We start from the raw sequence: 23,561 nt of genomic DNA on the forward strand, positions 1-23,561 counted from the left end.
GTATTGGGGGGTGGAGGTTGCTTGGTTTACTTTGGAGGTCTCTGTTGGTTTTGCAGTTTTGCAGATTTTTATTTAGAGCCTCCGAGTACGTTTTCATGTATTTATATGTGTTTTTTTCCAGTGCTGCTTTAATGGGTTTATGTGAGACTGTTGGTGTGATGCAAGTATTTCCTTTCTCCTCTTGACTGTTTGATGCAGTCTTGGGTTGAGAGAGCTTAGCCTCCCGTTTGGCTGTATAATTGCATCTCTCGCATGTATTAGTGTTTGGTGGTAGGAGGAGGGGGTTGTCTGTGTACATGAGGCAGTTGTAACATTGCCTCAAAATGCCCAGATTCACCAGTTGGACTGGAGAATACACCTGAGACTGCCCTTTGGACATGCCTGGATAGGTACAGTGAACTGTTTTACTGGATGGCTTGTAAGGTCGAATAGAGAGCCCTGTCCTTCTGTACAGTACAGGAGGGTCTAGTGCTACAGTTTATAAGTGCTTGCTATAAGTTTTGAGAAAGTGCCAGGCTGAGAAATGAGTGGCTTGAGTGCTTAAGTTGAAAGTTTGTCTAGTTCCAATGGAAAAATTGAACAGGAGACTTTTTGGAGCCGGGAATAGTTTTACCCTAGCTAACTGGCGCTGCTCGTCGCGCAAAACCGAGCAAATATGGTATTTATAGCAGGGAAATTAAAGAGAGAGAAATTAGCCCAAAATGGCCAATAAACTACTAATTTCTGGGCTGAAACCACTCCTCCAGGGACAGACAGGCTGCTCAAAGCTCCCCTCTTTCACAGGTGAACAGAGAACTTCCTTCTATCCAAGTAAGGTATGGGCAAACACAGAGATTTGTAACACAGCCCTGAATTCAGCACTAACCTGAAAACTGGACTATACTAGCTTAGAAAGGCAGGAAACAAGTACATATATATATTTCTATTTGTTTTTTTTAGAAAATAAAGCAGATACACTCAAAAAACACTTTAAATGCGCAGAAAAGGATATTTATTATTATATATCGCAGAACAGAGTTGTAGTCAATGTCACTAGTAATAAAGTAGGAAGAAACAAATACAGTAAAAGCAGATGAATAAAGTACAATTTATATATATATATATATATATATATATATATATATATATATATATATATATATATAAACACAATAGAAAACGAACAAACTGATTTAAACAAGTTACCCAATTAACCAGAAAAAAAGCTCAAAACTGAGCTCTGTTCCAGCAGTCTTCAATCAGACAAGTTCTAACTGCACACCCCTGCTTACTAGAGTGCAGGGGAACTTTCCCCAGAAAAGATGGCCTGGATCAGTACTCAAGTTATACAAACCTAGATTCAGCAGGCCTGAATCTGGTCTATGCTACAACAACAAGCCGCACCAATTTCAGAAAGAAACAGTTCAAATAAGCAGGCACAATAAGCCTGTGACCAGATATTCCCAGCTCAGAAGGGTAGAATCCAGCCTGTCCTCCCACAAGAGTGCAGACCACAAACCTTCTTAATGTAGAATAACTGGCCTGAAGCCCAAGTGCTTAAGCCAGAACTAATACACTTTTAGAATAGCAGACACTGGGCTTTCAATCAGCAATTCCCAGCTTAGAAGGATGTAAGCTACCTGTCCTGCCACAACAGTGCAGACCACAAACCTTCTTAATGTAAAACAGCCTGGATGAAGCCCAAGTGCTTAAACCAAAAGACTTAGAATAACAGTTACAATTTAATCAGGCTACTACCAAGCAGTAATAAATGCAGCAGAATAAGTAAAACTGAGTACTTTTAAGAAAAGCAAAATAAAGTAGGAGGAAAGACAAATACAGCAAAAGCAAATTAATTTTTTTTCAACAGTAAGTAATTGCTGCCGTTTCTAAAGACACTGAACCTGCGAAGTGCATTTAGCCTCATAGATAACTAAGCAACATTACTTTTTCTTATTGTTATTAAAATGAAAAACAACTTTAGCAAGGTAAAATAAATACATAATAGGACTATTTGTAAATATTTTATGATTTATCCTCATAGGATTACATATTCCTGGAAACACAACTGAAATGTTCCCAAACTACATGTGCACTTAAATGTAGCTGCTTGATTAAAAAGTATTACTCAGTTTAACATGCTGATTCCACAAGCTGTCTGCACTGTAAAAGTTAAATTTTATATGTTACTTGAAATTGACAGTCTCTAGAGGACATGAAAAGATTCATATTACTTTTTGCAACATGTTATCCTTGCAGTTACCTCACACTCAGTACAAACTCACTTGGCAACTGATAGCTATTCATTTAAAATATCAGTTTAAATAGTAAATGTGTCCTTGAAATGCTACTGACATTTTGACAAAATATAATCTGAACTGTAAAATTAATGACTTGAAAGAAGTGAAGTAATGCATAGATTTCAAAGACAGTTCTTGACACTACAGTGTAAGTAAAAATGTACATTCACAAGGAAGTATTGAAATGTTTTAGTTTTCCAATTAAAATAGCTTAGTGTCAACATTTTGCGATATCAGAAAGTTTGAAGAGCTAGGAAATTACTATTCTTTGTCTTTATAATGATTATTAGACAGATGTTTGACTCTGCTTTGTTTAATGAAGTGTAACACGTTTGTGAGGAAAGTGGACTCAATCAGATGTTATTACAATAGTTATTAGATTAATGGTGGACACTGTTATGCTTAATGGGTTATGGGGCATGTTAGTGATTAACTCTGAAATGTTTAGTTTATATACATACTGTCAGTTGAATTATTTCCTATAATATTAACATAATATATAATATATAAAAGTACTGTTGCTTGTGAGAAGTGAAGTTTTCTTTACATTCTATCAGCATCATGAACTATTTAAGTTTTTTTTTTTTTTTTTTTAACGCTCATTGATTAGGAACCGCTATATTTGCGTGGTCATGGCAACAGAAAACAACAGCAGTTTCTATGGACTTTGTGAATCTGCAAAGTGCATTTAGCCTCGCAGATAACAAATAAAAAAGTAATGTTTAGCTATTAAATTGAATTACAATCTAAGGAAGGGCAAATTAGATAACTTAATAGAACAACTTGTAAATACTTTATAAATTACTCACATTGGACTACACATTCCTGGAAACTCAGCTGAAATGTCCCCAAATTACTTGTGACCTTAAGTGAAACTGCCTGATTAATAAGCATAACTTACTTTAACAACCTGAATCCATAAGCTGTTATATATGTCACTTGTATATGACAGTCTCGCACATGAAAAAATACATATTATTTTTGCAACATGCTATATTTGCTCTAAACATACATTCTAAACTAACTCAACTGACAACTGACAAGTTATTTATTTGAAACATCAGTCTAAATATTAATTGTGCCCTTGAAATACACCTGATACGAAAAAGGAATAATTTGAAGAAGTGAAGTATTTTCAGATTTCAAAGACAGCTATTGACACTACAATATAAGTAGAAATGTATACATGCAAGGAAAATTTTAAATGCTTTACACTTTTACTTAAAATAGCTTATTGTTAACTTTTTGCTTTATCAGAAAATTTAGAGAGCTAGGAAATTATTTCTAATTTGTCTTTATAATGTTTACTAAAGTGATCTTAGTCACTGACTTGTTTAACTGATTGCAAGTCATGTACAAAATGGACTACTGAAGAATGTTATTTCTGTTTATCTATGTTTGCTGAATTTCTTTTATTAGTTCTGATTTAAAACAAGGGAAAGAAAGGGAAGGGAAATCTCTGTTTTTGGTCAAGGGAGGAGAGGCTTAAGAGTATTCTAACTGCCCCGAGAACTCTCTAAGATGCTTTAAACACTATTTGATTAATACTTGCCTATAAATATGTAAAAGCACTGCACAGTAGAATATAGGGCGCCTGTACTCACAGAATACCACTTATAAGCCATGTCTTTTCATAAGTGTAAGTTGAAGTTGGTGAGCTGAAGAGTGGGAAAGTAAAGGAAGACAGTACACCTACAGTAAATTCATATTTCATTGGTAATTGCTCATTGTCTCCTACAGAGTCCTTTTAGTCAAATTATTTTAGTAATAATCTATTTGTTGTTGGCTTATTTAGTGTATGCTCCTCTGTTGCATTTAATTTCTCCGAAATGACATATTTGACATGTTTGGGATCTTTTAAGGGTAACTAAATATTGGATATTTTCTAAGTCAACATAATAGTTGTTTACTCTATTAACATTCCATCCTGATATATAAAATACTATAGAATAATATAGAATTTGATATCTCTTTTAAGAAAATTCTCCATATAATAATTTAACATATGGGGCTCAGATGATATTGTTGGTTAAAGGTATGAGTGATAATCCAATAGATCTATCTTTATTTATTGGATTAGGAATGACTTTCATTCCATGTTTAATGGGAAATTCATATTTACTTGTATTTGATACTTTAGAATTTAATGTTTTATAGAAGTACTTTTTTAAGGCTTGACCAGAATTTTACCCTCCTTGTATTTAAAGAAGAAGGAACATTACATTTCACTCTCACGTTTACACACATAAAAATAGCATTCAATATTATCAGAGAATATGGTATAACTAGTATAATCAAAGTAAAAAAAAAAGAAGCAAAATGTTTCATCCAACAGTAACTTGAAATGGATTTAACATTCTTATTAAATACTAATGGCTTAAATAATGCAAATAAAAGATCAAACTGAAATCTAAATATGGCACAAGTAATATTTCTCCAGGAAATGCATTCTAAGACTAATGATAGCTTTATTTGGAACCCTAAGGACTATACAGTATCAGCTCAATCCTGCTATAGAACAAAGACAAAAGGAGTATCTATTCTCTGTAAGAAAAACATAATTACTCCAAAAGTAATTTATAAATATGAAGACAAAGAAAGTCTACTAGCGTTTGTTATAATTAAATTTAATAACAGAATATGGACCTTAGCAAATCTATATTGGTTCCCAGGAATTGAAACGGGAATGGTTAAAAAAAACTAGATTTTATTTCCAACAATTATAAAGGAAATCTTATACTGGGAGGAGACTTTAATTGTACCTTAAAAGCTTCTGAAACCATCAAGAAGTCTCTTTGCATAGCAACTATTTCAAAACCCTAAAAAAGATGGATTGATTCTTTCATTTAATAGACACTTTTATAGACACTTTTAAAGTAAAAGATGATAAATCCATATTATTTTCCCATAAAGACCATAGATTTGGAACACAAACCAGAATAGAAAAATTATTCGTAGTTCAAGATTTACAAACAAAAATCCTCAACTTCTCAGTAGTTCCATGTCCCTTCTCAGATCATGACTCTGTGATAATGAAGCTCCAAATAGAGTTTAAACATTTAATCCTCTCAACTAGAATTCCATGATATATCATGAAAATTAAAGAATTCAGACCCTGAATGTTGACAGACCTAAAGTTATTTCTTGAAATTAATAACACAACAGAAATCAGTAGAGTCATGGTTTGGGACTCATTAAAAGCATATTTATTTGGTAAGACCCATAGCTGGTACAAAAACAAAGTTAGAGAGTGGGAATCTGAATCATTAGACTTGCAAGCCAGACTCTTGACAGCAAAATCTAAAAAAAAAAAATCAGAATTGTCCAGAAGTCAAAAAATAAATAGAGGAATTAAATAAAAAATATAATGAAATTCTAACACACAAAACATGTCTAGCCTTGGAAATTTAAAAATGAACTCATTAGCCACCTCCCCCAGATATCTACATAACTTATCTGCAAGAATTAAAATACAATCTAAAGCAAATACCATTAATAGTATATATCATGAAAAGAAAGGGGAAAAAGTATCAGATATAGGAGACATCCTTGAAGCATTTTGGTTCCATTATATGGAACACTTCAAAAAAGAAGATTTAGATACCAACCAAATAAACTTAAATACAAACCTGATCAATATTAAAAAATCCAGAAAACTTATAACTAGACCTACAAAAACGTATATCCTACAAAGAAATTGTTGACAAGATAAAAGAAATTAAATCTAACAAAGCTCCAGGGATATATGGTATAATTATGGATATTTACAAACTCCTCTCTTCAACAGCAATATCCCTTTTTCATAAAACTTTGCTAGAAGTCCAGTCAGAAGCAAAAATACCACCCTCGTGGAAATATTCTCTCATAGCACCAATTCTAAAAGATAATAAACCATCAGACCTTTGTACCTCATACAGACCTATATCATTACTGAATAATGATTGCAAAATATTCATGTCAATTCTAGCTAACAGAATGAAAATCCCACTTTCAAAGACAATTAATAATGATCAACCTGGATTTTTATATAACAGGCACACACATGATAATATTGAAAGGATACTTACTCTTGTAGATTATGTGAATAAAGAAGATAGAGAAACCCTTGTAATCGGATTAGACATAGAAAAAGCCTTTGATTCCCTCAACTGGGAATATCTATTTAAAAATTTTGCATTATTTGAATTTCCTCCTTCCTTCATCGTATTACTAAAAAACATATATATTAATAACTTAGCCTACATTAAATTAGGTCCTTTCACCTCAGAATCTATCCATATAATGAAAGGTACTAAACAAGGATGCCCCCTTTCTCCTATTTTATTTGCTTTGGCTATAGAAATACTTGCAGAAATAATATGCAATAATCCAAGAATAAAAGGAATAAAAGTCTATGATCAGTACATATCTAAAATAATGCTTCTTGCTGATGATATTTTATTAAACCTACCAAACTCCAGAGAGTCATTAGGAGAGCTAGAAGTAGTAATGGACAAATTTTATAGGATTTCAGGTCTACACTTAGAGCAAAATCAAAATTTCTATTTTTAAATAAGAAAACAAGAACTACAAGCTATAGATAAATCCATCATAGGAAAACAAGAACTTACCCCAAATTATTTAGGAATAGTGTTATGCAAAAATGTAAATGAACCAATATTAATACATTATAAAGACATTATTGAAACAATAAATATATATATAGAAAGTGGAACAAAATTATATTAACTTTTGAAGACAGATTGCAGTTAATAAAAATGGTCTTATTGCCAAAAATACTATATGTAGCGTTAGCAATACAGTTAATTCCTGAAAGATGCATTCTTAAAGAAATAAACTCATGTTTAATAACATTTTTATTTTATCCCAAAAAGAATAGAGTAGCTTTAATTCATCACATTAGACCCTGGAAACAAGGAGGATTAACTTTCCAGAAATAGAAGCATATATAAAAGCATCTGTGCTTAAAACTACAATAGACTGGATAAACCCAAATTATTTTGCCATCTGGAAAGAGTTGACAACGGCTATATTAACAAATGAATTTAATCTGTTAAAAAAATGTTTAATAGTAGACAAATCAAACAAACCCGGGTACATACTATGCATAAGTATACAATATAATATAGCAAAACCTTCTAAAACAACACTGATTAATCATTCCGTCAATTCCTTTAGGAAACTTATCAGTGCAAACATAGATCTAAAACTTTGGCCTTTTAACCCCATTTTACCATCACTAGGAACTTTCCTCCCAAAATATATAGGGAAACAATAACCTCCTGGGAACAAAATAGTCTTATGCTGGTTTCAATGTGTAAATTAAATGTTTTAGATATAAATGTGATAAAAACTGCTTACAATATTCCAACACAGGGCTGGTTAACCTTACAAAGCATTCTAATGTACACTCAAGATTTATGCAGATTAATTAGTAATTCCTCATTTAAAGATATTTCAACTCTAATAAGTTTTCTGTGTGAATTTCTATATAATACTTGTGAAAAGAAAATTTCCATTTCAAATCTATATAAATAGTTAATAACATATAAAGCAATTCCCAAACCATCATGCTGGCAGTTCTTAACAAAAGGTCAGTCATTGCAGTTAACAGAAGAAACTAAAACTAACATCTTATTATCAGTTAATTACACATTTAACACACAGTACTAGAAAATATTTAACTGGAAATACTTACATAGAGCATTTTTAACACCAGATTGAATTAAAAAGATTAGTACTACTACAAATGTGTTTTGCTGGAGGTGTGAAAAGTCAAATAAAGCAGACTGGATTCATATTTTTATGAATGTAATAAAATTAAATCATATTGGAATGGAATCAGTCATTTTTTACAAGCTTTGTTTAATGAATCCTTTACCTTGACTAAAGTGTTGATTATACTAAATGTAAATGGAAGGTCCCTACCTGAGTAAGACAAATATGTATTTGTTATGGACAATACTTGCTATATCTAGGAAATGCGTAACCAGAAGGTGGAATTCAAATATACCCCCAACCTTGGAAGAATTCTACACTTTACTGAAGACAACTGCGTCGATGGAAATAAAAATCCAAGAACTACGAATCTATCCCAGGTCATTGGTAAATGATCCTTAGAAGAAAGTTATATCTTTGTTGGACACTGCAATAATCAATATTGTATCTCTGATAACTGATCTGTTAATTCTATATTTACTAACATACAGTGTATATAATTGAAAGTCAGACTATTGTAAATATTATTGCTGGACACTGCAATAATCAATATTGTATCTCTGATAACTGATCTGTTAATTCTATATTTAATAACATACAGTGTATATAATTGAAAGTCAGACTATTGTAAATATTACATATAGTTTAAAATGATATTTAAAAATATTATGTACATGTTATTTTAATTGAAAATAAAAAAAAAATTGAGAAAATAAATCTAAGTGGAGCAAGGCTGAAGGGCAGAATCATAGTGCTATGCCTAAATAATTGCAGTTGAGAAGTATGTCTATCTATCTTTTTCCTCAACCTTCATAATGAATAGGCACCTGCACCTTATAGACATAAATGTGTGAAATTCATAACAGTACCTAAAAATGTGGCAGAGTTGTCAAAGTGTCTGCTTGAGTAGTTTGATCTCTTGTGAATAAAGATTGGGTTACTGTAACTTTTGACATACTTTTATTGAAACATGCTTAACTTAAGCATCTTGTATTATTTTAGATGGCTCTGGTAGAGCTGTGGATGTGAAGGCCCAAACTGTCAACATTGAAAGTGATGGCACAATAATTTATACATGGAAGGTAAGACTTCTCATTGTCAGTTGACTACCAGCGTACTGCATTTTTAAAGTGGAATTTTTATGTAAGTTGTCTGACGCTGTGCATAATGTGGGACATACCTTATTTTTATATATAACCCATACTTTATTTTTAAATACATGTTTTATATTTAAATCATAGCATTTCACTTTCTATTCTCTGTTTGGCTACAATATGGGTTATTTGTGTATTTGACCTGAAAGTGTTAATATATAGAATTAGTATTTCTAGGATACTGGACAATATTTCTCTCCACACTGATGAGATTAAGATGACCTGAAACCACATTCTGATGTTAGTGCTATCGCCTTTAGCTTGAGTTACATGGGATGATGGTTTGTAGAAGCAGTGCTTCTAGGACACTACTCCACTAATGGTGTGGTTACCATTATTTTACATCTAAACAGATCTCAGGAGATGGACAGAAACACTCTTGGTTCAGGATATTACCCAAAGGGTGGTGCATCCATGCCTACAACCTGTCTATTGCTGTATTATATAATGACTGTCCATTAACATTAAAAACGAGCACGCTGATTGATCAGCCCGACCAGCATGCCCATTGTAAATTGAGCATATGCCAAAGGAAAAAAGTCTGATCTCTCTGACTTTCTTCCATTACTATATGCTATAACTTTTTCTTCACCATTAAAAAAAATAATAATAAAATTAGAAATCCCTAAAAAACACCAACAAAAAAACTGGAGTACTATCTTAAACTGTATAACCAACTGCTAACTTAGTTTGACTGTAAAGCAGATAACAGACATAAAAATAAATCAATGTGGAAGTTAAAATATTTAAAACTTGAACTTTAATATAGAACCACAAGAGACTAAATACATGGGTTAAGTGCTTTCATCTGCGCTTATCAGGGACTTCATCAGAACTTGCACATCAATTTATTTTTATGGCTGTTATCTCCTTTGCAGTCCAACTATTCAATGAGCAGTATGATTGATTATAAAATCAGAAATCTGGACAGTCCGGAGGTACGAGAGAGACAGTATGAAGAAAGTACTAGGAAATCAGTAGTTACCTTATTCAAATCTAAAAAAAAAATACCTGATTTTGCTTGTATTTTTCCATCCTATCTCAGTTGTACTGGGTTTGCCACGGTGGTGCAGCGGTAGCATTGTTGCCTCACAGCAAGAGGTTCTCCCATTCGATTCTTGGCTAGAGTGCAGGGAGTGCCTTCTGTGTGGAGTCTGCATTTCCTCCCCGCGGTTGGGTGGGCATTCGAAAGACATGCATAAATGGGCGTGCCTTCGTGGAAGGTTGAATGTCGAGCTGGCACCTCGGCGTTCGTAAAAATCTACTGCCAATCATTAGCAGACCGGAGTTCTGCTGTGGCGACCCCTAACCGGGAAAAGCCGAAAGACAACAACAACATTTAAAAAAGAAAAAGGAACAATGGAGATCTTCTTTTCTGTGTTGCTTTCTTTACACAGCACTGATGTACTGCATAAGTGTGGGAACGAAAGTCCCATACGCATCAAGAAAGCCCTAGTATACCAGTGAAAAATGTGGAAGAGCAGCACACCACCCATTTGGAAGTACATTATTTAAGAAAAGTTTGTAACTTTTTCTTAAGTAATATCATTGTGTAATAGCAATAATCCATGGCTGGGTGTGGACAATGCTGGATTTACCCATGGTTGGCTTTGTTTGCACACTCAGGCTTCACCCTCCTGACCAAACCATGCTAGTCGTGGGTAAATCTAGCATTGTCAACACCCAGCCATGGGTTATTGCTATATTACAACATTAGTGCTGCTGTATTACAACATTAATGTAATCAAAGTGCTTGGGGTAGTGAAAGATTGTATGATTTTCTTCCATTGTCTCTTTTCACTTAGCGGACATACTTTCTCAGTTAGAGGGTGGTGCCATAACTGCTAAAAGGTTATGCCTTTCTGCCATTATATTGACTTCTTGGTTAGTGACTGGTAAAGGAACTAGGATTGCCTGCTTACTGCATATATTGTATTTGCTTGGTTTGTGAGTGCTGCTCGAGTTGCTTGAATTGCATTGTGCCCACCATTGCTTTATTTGCTTAGGTTAAGTGGTGTCAAAGTTGTTGGGATGCACGTTGCTTGACAATGCCATGTCCTCAGCCTGTGAGCAGTGATCAAGCTGCTGAGGTGGTTTAAAAATTATCACTAGTACTCCGATACTAGGTGGCATCAGCACTTTGTTTCCATGCTTTCCATAAGTGCTACATCATCTTGGTTAGTGGGTACTGACAGAAAGCAGCTGGGACTGCATGTTTTATAATGGGTTCTGTGTCCACTTTGTATCTTGTGCCAGAGCTGATTGGATCATGTGGTTCCGACTAGTACCATGTCTTCTCTGTTAACCTCACACTAACTCTGGAGCTGCTGTGATTGCGATCTGCTTGCAAGTACCAAATTTGATGATTAATAGGTATTGATGATGACTGAATTGTGTTGTCCCCTATTATTACTTTGTCTTGTAGGTTAGTGTCTGGGTAAAAAGCATGTAAGCTTACATTTATTTATTTATTTATTTACTTACATTTGTTGACCGGGAGTGTCCGACTGGACGTAGGCCCATTTTCAGTGGAGGCCCGGGGAGAAAAGCTCCATAGTTAAAATAAACAGACAGTGGTTAGATTGGATTATATAGCGATTAACAATTTGATTAACAGAGCAATTAATTACAAACATTTTTACAGATAAAGAACATAGTACATCAGTAGGCAACTAGAATCTTTATCTGCGAAGTACATAACAGACATTAACAAATCTTACAAGAAGAAATTCCTGCTGTATAATAAGTACTAGGTTTATGAGCATCTGAGCTTGCTATAATCAAGGTAGTTAGTGGGGTGGAAAGAAAGGTAGTGGTTGGATGGGGTGGATGATATTAGAGTGGGAGTTGCAAGGGCATAGCCAGCATGTTTTTAGGTGCACTTTTAGTAAAGTTTTGAAGTGGGTGCATGATGGTATGGAGGTAATTGTGGGTGGGAGGGAGTTTGCTTTTTACTAAGAAAAAACAATACTTTCAGCAAGGGGAACAAGTGTCTCACCAGTTCTTGTAGTAAACATTACTATAAGCAAAATAATAACCAAATAGAGAGAACACTGGTAAAACAACCTAAGGCAAATCGCAAACATATACCAGAAGTAGATGCAGAGGTGAAAGTTTAAACATTTATTGTGAGCGCTTTTGCGGTATCTATAACCGCTTCATCAGACAATACTCTCCAGTTTCAAAGTATTTAAATGGAACATAACGGATAGTATTCAACAAACAATCAACACAGTCATGTGATAAAAGTTTTAAAAAAACATATCCATCAAACATATTCCCTGTCTGGGATATATAGAACATATAGAAAATACAGAAACCTTATTTAAAACAAATATGTCTTCCTGAAAAATAAAATATATTATAAATATAAATATCAACTGTCATTATTTAAAAACCCTATTCTTTAACACAGGTTTAATACAAATTTTATTGTTCAAACCTTTCCCTTTATTCTCTCTCATTCTAATTATCCATTTTAACTTGCATGTCTTCACCTTGTTCCTAATATCACCCCCACGTTCACTTTGAGCTGTTACTTCAATAAGTCTAAATGTATGCTGTTTACCATGGGTGGTCACATGTTTAGCCAAAGCATTAGTGCATCTTCTTCTTCTTCTTCTTTCAGCTTTTCCTGGTTAGGGGTCGCCACAGCGGATCACCTGTCTGCTCATGATTGGCAGTGGAGTTTTTTACGGTGTTGAGTTGCCAGCCCTGCGGCCAACCTTCCACAGAAGGGGCACACATGCACACACTCACGCCTAGGGCCAATTTAGAGTGTCCAATCCACCTACAGCATGTCTTTGGGATTTGAGAGGAAACTGGAGCACCCGGAGGAAACCCACACGACCACAGGGAGGACATGCCGACTCCTCACAGAAGGCACCCCAGCAGAGGATTGAACCGGTGAACCTCTTGCTGTGAGGCGGCAACGCTAACCGCTGCATATTGAAGTATTAATATGGTAAATGTGTTCTCTAACTCTGTCTGTTTAACTTGTATAGAAGCTCGAGCATACTTGGCATATAGCTAAATACACTAAGTGACATGTATCACAAGTTGCTCTAACCTTAAACTCAAGATGTTTACCTGTATCAGGATGTATGAAATTCCCACTACTATCTATATAATTACGCCAGTTATATCTAGAGCATGAAAATGTGCCATAATCAGTAATGTTTCTTGCATTATCATTATAATTCTTGGGATAACAAAGCATTCTTTTTAAATTTTTCTTATTTTTCTAAACAAAATTTGGTGTGTTCCCAACTAAAGTGCTGACATCAGGATCCATGTTAAGTATCTGGCAATTACTTTTGATCACTTTATCTTTTTAATATTACTTTGAGTATGTCAAAGGCACACGTAAGCATGTATTCAGCCTTCTTTGTTTTACATCCCATGGTCTTTCTGAATAGTAGGGTCTACCCTCTCTGAAGGACGTTGCCCTTTTCAGAGCTGTATCCACCTCATAGGTATTATAACCCCTTGCTTCAAATTTGGCTTGGAGCTCAAGTATTTCTCTTTTAAACCAAACTTTTGTGGGGTAACAAGTAATCACAATCTTAATTTCGACACCCATATCAACCTAACTATCAAATCTATGAGTAGAAAACTTGGTTCCCTATATAGAATTAAACCTTTTCTCACTCCTTCAGCCAGGACTACTATTGCCCAAACTCACCTACTATCTACTCTCCTCTATGCCTGCCCAATCTTTACAAACCTCTCCAAAAGCAATATCAATAAGCTGGCCACAGCTTACAACAACATAGCCAGATTTTCCTCTGATAGCCCATGTCATACCCATCACTGCAAAAACCTAAAACTTCTAGGATGGCTTGAACTGCAAAGCCAGTTTCTTTTTCAGCAACTCATAATCATTCACAAGATTCTGCATCGTTCCTCAAAAACTTCCATTCTCAGAAACCTTATTATCCCCTTTCAAAATCTTGCTACCTTGCGATTTGCCAACAGACTACTTGTCTCTTCCCTAAAAGCTAACAATAAATCTGGTGACTCCCTGTTTACTAACTCAATTGGTATAGCTTGGAATAAACTACCAACTGACCTTACATCCCTGACTTCCACTCCACTTTTCAAACATCAACTTAAAATCTTCCTAAAATCACAATGGCTATATCCATGCTCAAATCATGACTGACACTGGCACCTCTTGCTTATCTCTCAAGTCTGTAGTTTCTGAATTCCTCTTCCTTTGGTGTTTCTCTCCCCTTACTCTACCAAAAGTATTTTTTCTTTAGTATAAGTAATATTTTCCTACCCTTGTTTGTCATGGCCTATGACCGTACCTAAGGGGGGGGGATTGTATACTTGAGGTTTTAACAGTTTTTAAGTTTGAGTATTACTAGTATGGAATTCTGTTTAATTTGTTTATTTTTATTCAAAATTTTCTTGTATTAAAAGAAAAAGTTAGAAGGTCACACTGAAAAGCCAATCAGAAAAAACTAAATGAAAACTCTAGCCAAGCTAGAACTTCCAGTGAGTGACCTCCCAAGCTTCCTGTAACAATGGCGATTCTGATTGTACATGACTTTTTACATTTCAAGTCATTTTAATGGACAATTTCAGGCCAATAAAACCAAACCCCACTAGCTATAGATATGCATATTTTGGCCTTGTTATGACCTCGTCAGCATAGCATAAGCAGAGTTTTTTTACTAAGCATAAGAAACGCAGGGTTGTTATACCCAGCTGATGTCCGTTATTAGGGTGACTGCAAAATATCCCAAATAACAAATTAAAACAAAGAGTTAGAAGGTCACACTGAAAAACCAGTCAGAAAAAAATAAATAAACTCCAACCAAGCTAGAACTTCCAATGAGTGACCTCCCAAACCTCCTGTAACAGAGGCACATGGGATATATGCAAATGACCCTTATGAACATCAGGTGTTTCAGCTATATGGCGATTCTGATTGCCCATGACATTTACATTTGAAGTCATTGTAATGGACAATTTCAGGCCAATAAAGTCAAACCCCACTAGCTATGGATATGCATATTTCGGCCTTGTTATGACCTCGTCAGCATAGCATAAGCACAGTGTTTGACTAAGCAAAAGAAAAGAATCGCCATGTAGCTCAAATACATGATGTTCATAAGGGTCATTTGCATATATAAGATGTGCTTCTGTTACAGGAGGTTTGGGACGTCACTCATTGGAACTTCTAGCTTGGCTGGAGTTTTCATTTAGTTTTTTCTGATTGGTTTTTCAGTGTGACCTTCTAACTCTTTGTTTTAATTTGTTATTTGGGATATTTTGCAGTCACCCTAATGATAATGGACATCAGCTGGGTATAACAACCCTGTATTTCTTATGCTTAGTCAAACACTCTGCTTATGCTATGCTGACGAGGTCATAACAAGGCCAAAATATGCATATCCACTATATCTACCTCACTAAAAGAATCACAGGCCTAAAGCAGATGCCCTAAGCTGACTGCCTTAAAAAACTCCAGTTATACTCTGTCACATATTGTCTCCTCAGAGGCGATCTCTGCTTAACATACAAGGCCATTTCAAACCCAGAGCCGGTGGACATGCTACACTTAAAGAAATCCAAATCCCTCAGAGCCACATGCTCCAGGGATCTAAACCTTGTCATCACAATAAACAAAACATGCTGGAGGGATAGATTCCTGACACAGAGACTTCCCAGACTCTGGAGTAGTTTGCCCATACATGTCAAGCAGAGTGCCTCTTTGGCCCTCTTCAAAAGGAATCTTGACAATTGGATGGGAGAAAGGAAATTCACCCCGGGGATCACGTCAGTCGCCCTGCCAGACAGGAGTCCAGAGAAGTAAATAGTGAGGGAAGAAATAGCCAGGGAATTGTTATGCCTAGGCTTGTATAGGCCCTAGGGCTGATAGCCTAGTACCAACCTATGAACCATAGCTAGTGGGATTTGGCTTTATTGGCCTGAAATTGTCCATTAAAACGACTTCAAATGTAAAAGCCATGGGCAATCAGAATCGCCATATAGCTGAAACACCTGATGTTCATAAGGGTCCTTTGCATATATCCCATGTGCCTCTGTTACAGGAGATTTGTGAGGTCACTCATTGGAAGTTCTAGCTTGGCTGGAGTTTTCATTTAAATTTTCTTGTATTGTATTTGGAGCTCATCTCCCCTGGCCTCCGCTGAAAATGGGCATGTATCCAGTCAGACTTTCCCAATCAACAAATGTAAAATAAAAATAAATAAATAAATAAAATTCAAAGTCAGTTTCGATCACATTCAACCTCGATGCCCGCGATCTTTGGCTCTTAATTATATTTTGATATATATGCGGGAGGTGCATGCTCCTCCTATGGAGGTAGTTATTCCTGTGACATTGTTTCCTAAATGTTCTAGTAGAAATATTACCCTCAGTTGTCCTAAATATAGTTGCGTCTAGGAAGTCAAGCGATGTTCTAGAGAAATTCAGAGTAAACTTCAAAAACAATGCTGTTGAATTTAAGTATTCATGGAACTTGACTAATGCTTCTACATCACCATTCCATATAAAAAAAAAGGTCATCTACGAATCTACTTTAAAAAAACACTTGCTTAAATGCCCTCAAAACATGTCTACTTTCCCAATGAGCCATTATAATATTGGCGTAGCTCTTAGCACTGGATGTGCCCATAGCTACGCCATTTTGTTGTAAATAAATTGAATCCCTAAATATAAATGCATTGTTCTCTAAAAATTAGTTCCATGAACAAACGCAGTAACTCAGTAAAAGCACCACCATAATGACTGAACATACATAAATATTCCTTTAACATATCAATACCAGCATCATTTGGTATACATGTAAAGATTGTATGTCTATAGTTACAAGATTATAAATTGCACACTCCTGCTTATTCGATAGGAATTTATATAAATCATTTAGAAAATTGTTACTATCTTTCAGTACATATACATTCTCATTCAACATAAATCTCTAGTACTTTTCAACAAAAATAGACATGTTTTCAGCGCACCACCCCCTACTCGATACTATAGGTCTAAAAAGTGGTTTGTACAGATATTTGTGTACTTTCTGTAGACCTTGTAAGATAGGAATCAATGGTACTTCACATGTTAAATATTTAAATAAATCCATGGTGATAGTACGACCCAATAAGCAATCCAATAAACTGTCATTAACTTTTCTCACCATTACATCTGTTTCAGCCCTAGAAATTTCAGCATAAGTATCAGCTTCATATAACATTTCCAACATTTGAGTATCATAAAAATCTCTATTCACTACTACAACTGGGCCACCTTTATCTGCCAGTCTAATGGCAATGGTGTCATCAGCACATAACTTTTTAAGTTCTCTATATTCATCTAAACTCTGGTTGTAATTAGTTTTGCCCATGTCTTTCTTAGTAAAGAAGTTAAAAATTTCATCCTCATACATTTTTTTGAAAACCTCAACAGAAGCGTTATTGACAGGTATATACATACTAGTTTTTTTAAAGCAATTGGTTGTAATATTATTAGTACTAGTATTGTCAGTCTTGAACTGAACCTTTAGCATAACATTACGGGTAAACGTTTTCAAATCAATTAAACAGTCAGTAATATCTGTCTTTTGTGTCGGTATAAAACTCATACTCTATTCAGCAATGATATTTCGCTAGTAATCAAGATTCTCGAAAGAGATGTTCCATACTAGGGAGCCGCTGGTTTCTGCCACATTCTCTTTAATGTTTTGTTGTCTATCCTGCCCAGTGTTAACTGTTACCTTGTCTGCTTTTTAATTAGGTGGTGCCAGAACCTCCGGGATTGCATATTGCCCATCCTGAATGTGTTACTAGTGATGCTGGAACTGAATGCCTTTTAACTTTATTTTGTTTATTTGGCTAGTGAATATTGCAGGCGGTGCTGGTGTTACATACTCCCTCCAAGCCCCATGTATGCTTGGTTAGTGGATAAAGAGCTACTGAGATTGCATGCCATCCGCCATTACTGTGCATACTAAGAAAGGGGGTCCCAGACCTGCTAGGATTTCATGCTACCCACTATTACCATGTCTGCTTAGAAGGGACTGTGGAGATTCTATGCTGCCCACCAATACCAAACCTGTTCATAGAGTTGGTAGACCAAGAACCATGGTGAATTCCATGCTGCTCACCATGGCCATTTCTGTTGAGTGAGAACTGTTAGGATTCCAAATTGCACAACATTACCATGCCCAGTCAGAGAGTGGGTGGTGCCTGAACTATTGGGATTCCATGCTTCCTAAAACTGACATGTCTGATTGGTTAATTGAGTATGCCAGAGCAGCTGCAGCTTGCTTTCCCATCATCTCCATCTCTACATAGCGAAAGGGTAACTGTATGTTTAGATTCTCCTGCTATTCCATTGTTGTGTCTGTTTATTTGTCACTGGGTGCTAGTATACCTGCTACCATCACAAACCCTTATTCCTGTTTCAGTCTTTAACCAGGTGGGAATGAAGTAGCTGACTAAATGAGCTCTACATGGATAGGACATTGTATTGTCAGGTTAATGTGAGAAATACGTTCTTAACACTGCCTTACATCTGTTTAGTTCATTGATAGGCTCCTGCTTCCATGACCCTGAATAGCATAAATTGGGTATTAGAAAATGAATAAATGAAAGAGACCCAAAGGAAAGTTTGTGCGTTTGTGCAAAATGTGTATTCATTGTCTCCATTACTCGTTTTCATTTTTGTGATTTTTTAATTACATGTTTAGCAGATGTCAGTTTATCCTGTTAGCCTTTTAAGTTAATCCTAACTTGTAATCTGTATAAAGGCACCGGAAACCAGCAGGTCCACACAACGAAAGGTTTATTCCAAGCCACAAAACGAACAAAAAGCACATGTAATAACATTGCAAAATTAATTCCCCTTACGTTTTCGTCTAATAAAACTTCATCAGATAGGCATACACTGTGCATATGATCACATAAATACCCTTCCTAATGTAAATTGCCCAATAAAATGTGCATATGATCACATAAATACCCTTCCTAATGTAAATTGACAAATAAAAAGCACTCATCAATTAAGTCTAAAATAACTATATATATGAAGTTAAACAAAGTGCATAAAAGCAGTCTTGAACTGTTGTATGTAGAAAATAATATTAAAATATCAAATGGAGTGTATGTAAATATTTTATATCCGCAATAAATAAACGTTTCCCACTTAAAATACTTAAAATCTTGTTTAACACAAATAAAAGTTATATAAAAATAAGTGAATGAAAAAACAAATGGAATGGCACCATCCTGTAGAGAATGCATGAATAATATGTAAAATTACTTAAATAGGTTAAAACAAATTGCCTAAAATATTAATACAATTGTAATATAAGATAAAATACCATGTGTAAAATTGTAACACATCTATGATTTCATAAATTATCATTGTGAAACTATTGTTTATAATGTAGCAGGTCTAATCTTTAATACTGGTTTTAAAGATACCATATCATTTAACCCTGGGTAGTTACTAGCGTCCAGCACTAGTTGCCAGCATAACTCCTTGTACTCAAGCTGGGTCTCCCAGGGTCCTCCCCTGGGGCCTATAGGTACTACTTCTACTACAAAAAAAATGATATTCAGTGTTTTCACATACTTGGGAGTGTTGAAACAGGGCATTATTGTCATTTTTCTTTCTTATGTCATATCCATGCTCATACATTCTTTGTTTTAACTTTCTTTCTGTCTTGCCCACATAGAGGGAGTCACATTTGCCACACAAAGCAATATATATCACACCTGTGGTATTACAATTTGCAACCCCCTTTGTCGTAATGTACTTGTTCCTACATTTCAAATGTAAAACATCACTAATCCAGATGTTAATGCATTGAGGGCAATTACCACACTTGTGTGTTCCTTTTTTGTTGCTAGAAAAAATCCCATAATTCTGGTGGTGTGAACTTCCTTCTAAAATATTTTTGATATTTCGCCCTTTTTTGTGTACACATTTAAGAGGTTTGTCAAATATAAAATTTAAATCTGATAACTTGGCAAACCTATTCCACTCGTTATTAATTACTCTGTTCACCAAGTTGCTTTCTCCATCATATGTGATGACCAGGCAGATTGATAACTGCCCCTGTCATCTCCAGCATCCTTGTTGAGTGTAGCCATATCCAAAGAAGAAAGTGTTCTACCCAAAAAAGGAGCAAATCTAGTAGCCCTAGCCTCTGTAACCTCTGTCAAAAACTCAGACAGTAAATCACAAGGATAACCTCTAGCCTTGAACATTTCCATAATAAATTCACACTCTCTCTGAAAATCGTGATCATCAGAGGTCATTCTACTAGCCCACACCTGCAGTCCTTTAATTACCCCTCTTTTCAGATAAGGGGGTGGGCACTATTATAATGTAAATAAGAATTAGAAAACATCTGTTTCCTATGTATTCTGGATTTAAAACCATTGTTAACCCTCTGTATATTGACATCCAGATAGTTCTGCTCAATACTGTTTATTTGATGTGTAAATTGCAAAAAAGTTTGTTATTTTAGTAATATATTAATTCTAAGAACTTGTTATCCGTATTGTTCCAAAAAAAGCGTATATCATCTAGAAAACGCCTGTAAAAATTCCAGTAATTCTTAAAATCTGACGTACAAATGTATTTATTCTCCGAGTATAAAAGAATGATGTTCGCGTATGTTGGGGCACAATGTGCCCCCATTGCTGCTCCCTTCACTTGTTTGTAATACTCACCTTGAAAGAATATAAAATTGTTGTTCAAGACAAGATCCATTAAAACTATACAAGTACGAAACACATTGAAAGGAATAGCCCTACTTTCAACTAAAAATTCTTCAAACCATAATAAGCCCATATCATGTGGGATACATGTAAATAGGTCCACTACAACCAATGTAGAAACTCTGTGTATTTTCTTGTTTAGTATTATCAATGCGTCTTAAAAAATCCCAGGAGTCCTTTAAAATATTAGAGTTGTTCAACACCATATTTTTTGTTTCAAATCTATGTATTTGGCTAAAGGTGCAGCTACTGATCCTTCAGCCCAAACAATAGGCCTGAGCGGTGGATCCGAGGTGTTTTTATGCACCTTAGGTATACCAAAAATAGAGGGAACTTATAATTTTCTTAAAGTTGATATGTCTCCATATCAATGAGCCCCTCTAGCAATAAATCATTCAAACACACATAGATACTTTCTTATAAGCAATATTAACTTAATTCAAAGACATTCTAGCATAAGTGTCTTCGTCACTAAGTATCTCAAACATTTTTCCTTCATATGCAATATGATCCATTGAAACAACCCCCCCCCCCCATCAGGTTTCATAATTCTAAGATTTTTGTTTTCCTTAGATGCATACAAAATATTGCTCTCCTCCCTTGTAAGGTTGGAGGTCACTTTATTGTACTTCAGCTGTTCCCTTAACTCTTTTTCACCAATAATTCAAAATGTCTGAGCTGAGGGTGTAGAGGTGGTTAAAGGTGCTTCTCTTGATTAAAGGATTGTGTATATTTCTTCTCTCCTGTCTGTTAAAAAGTAATATATGAAGGAAAAATGTTTGAGATACTTAGTGACGAAGACACTTATGCTAGAGTATCTTTTAATGAAGTTAATATTGCTTATAAGAAAGTATCTATGTGTTTGAATGATTTATTGTTAGAGGGGCTTATTGATATGGAGATATATAATTTTCTTAAGGTTGATAAACCTAGAGTTCCCTCTATTTTTGGTATACCTAAGGTGTATAAAAACACCGCGGATCCACCCCTCAGGCCTATTTGTTCGGCTGAAGGATCAGTAACTGCACCTTTAGCCAAATACATAGATTTGAAACTAAAAAATATGGTGTTGAACAACACTAATATTTTAAAGGACTCCTGGGATTTTTTAAGACGCATTGATAATGCTAAAGAAGAAAATACACAAGAGTTTCATTACATTGGATGTAGTGGATCTATTTACATGCATCCCACATGATGTGGGCTTATTATGGTTTGAAGAATTTTTAGTCGAAAGAAGGGCTATTCCTTTCAATGTGTTTCGTACTTGTATAGTTTTAATGGATCTTGTCTTGAAGAACAATTTTATATTCTTTCAAGGTGAGTACTACAAACAATTGAAGGGAGTAGCAATGGGGGCACATTGTGCCCCAACATACGCGAACATTATTCTTTTGTACTGGGAGAATAAATACATTTTTACGTCAGATTTTAAGAATTACTGGAATTTTTACAGGCATTTTCTAGATGATGTATGTCTTTTTTGGAAAAATACGGATAACAAGTTCTTAGAATTTCTTGAATATATTACTAAAACAACTAATTTTTTGCAATTTACACATCAAATAAACAGTATTGAGCTGAGCTATGTAGATGTCAATATGCAGAGGGTTGGCAATGGCTTTAAATCCAGAATACATAGGAAACGGATGTTTTCTAATTCTTATTTACATTATACTAGTGTCCACCCCTTATCAGAAAAGAGGGGTAATTAAAGGACAGTTGGTGCGGGCTAATAGAATGACCTCCAATGATCAAGATTTTCAGAGAGAGTGTGAATTTATTATGGAAATGTTCAAGGCTAGAGGTTATCCTTGTGATTTATTGTCTGGTGTTTTGACAGAGGTTACGGAGGCTAGCGCTACTAGATTTGCTCCCATTTTGGGTAGAACACTTTCTTCTTTGGATATGGCTACTCTCAACAAGGATGCTGGAGATGACAGGGGCAGTTATCAATCTGCCTGGTCATCAAATATGATGGAGTAAGCAACTTGGTGAAAAGTCATTAATAACGAGGGGAATAGGTTTGCCAAGTTATCAGATTTAAATTTTATATTTGACAAACCCCTTAAATGAGTACACAACAAAGGGCGAAATATAAAAATATTTTAGAAGAAGGTTCACATCACCAGAATTATGGGATTTTTTTCTAGCAACAAAAAAGGAACACACAAGTATGGTAATTTCCCTCAATGTATTAACATCTGGATTGGTGATGTTTTACATTTGAAATGTAGGAACAAGTACATTACGACAAAGGGGTTTGCAAATTGTAATACCACAGGTGTGATCTATATTGTTTTGTGTGGCAAATGTGTCTTCTATGTGGGCAAGACAGAAAGAAAGTTAAAACAAAGAATGTACAAGCATGGATATGACATAAGAAAGATAAATGACAATAATGCCCTCTTTAAAGACTCCAAGTTGGTGAAAACACTGAATATCAGATTTTTGTAATACAAGTAGTACCTATAGGCCACAGGGGTGGACCCTGGGTGCCTGGCTTGAGTATAGGGAGTTATATTGGCAACTAGTGCTGGACGCTAGTAAATACCCAGTGTTAAATTATATGGTATCTTTAAAACCAGTATTAAAGCTTAGATATGCTAAATTATTAACAATAGTTTCACAATAATAATATATGAAAT

At 35.0% G+C, this 23,561-nt stretch overlaps 1 protein-coding gene across 1 annotated transcript in view; it reads left to right on the forward strand.

Moving 5' to 3' along the window:
• The window catches only part of LOC122815034 (gamma-secretase-activating protein-like), a 529,462-nt gene that overhangs the window by 254,074 nt on the left and 251,827 nt on the right, over positions 1-23,561 (forward strand). Inside the window, exon 2 of the mRNA XM_044087285.1 lies at positions 9,000-9,079. Within this exon, the coding sequence (XP_043943220.1) occupies positions 9,000-9,079 (80 nt within the window). The remainder of the gene's footprint in view (positions 1-8,999; positions 9,080-23,561) is intronic.

This window comes from Protopterus annectens, chromosome 11.part0 (assembly GCF_019279795.1).
Source record: "Protopterus annectens isolate FY-2018-M chromosome 11.part0, PAN1.0, whole genome shotgun sequence".
NCBI classification, from domain to species: Eukaryota; Metazoa; Chordata; order Ceratodontiformes; family Protopteridae; genus Protopterus; species Protopterus annectens.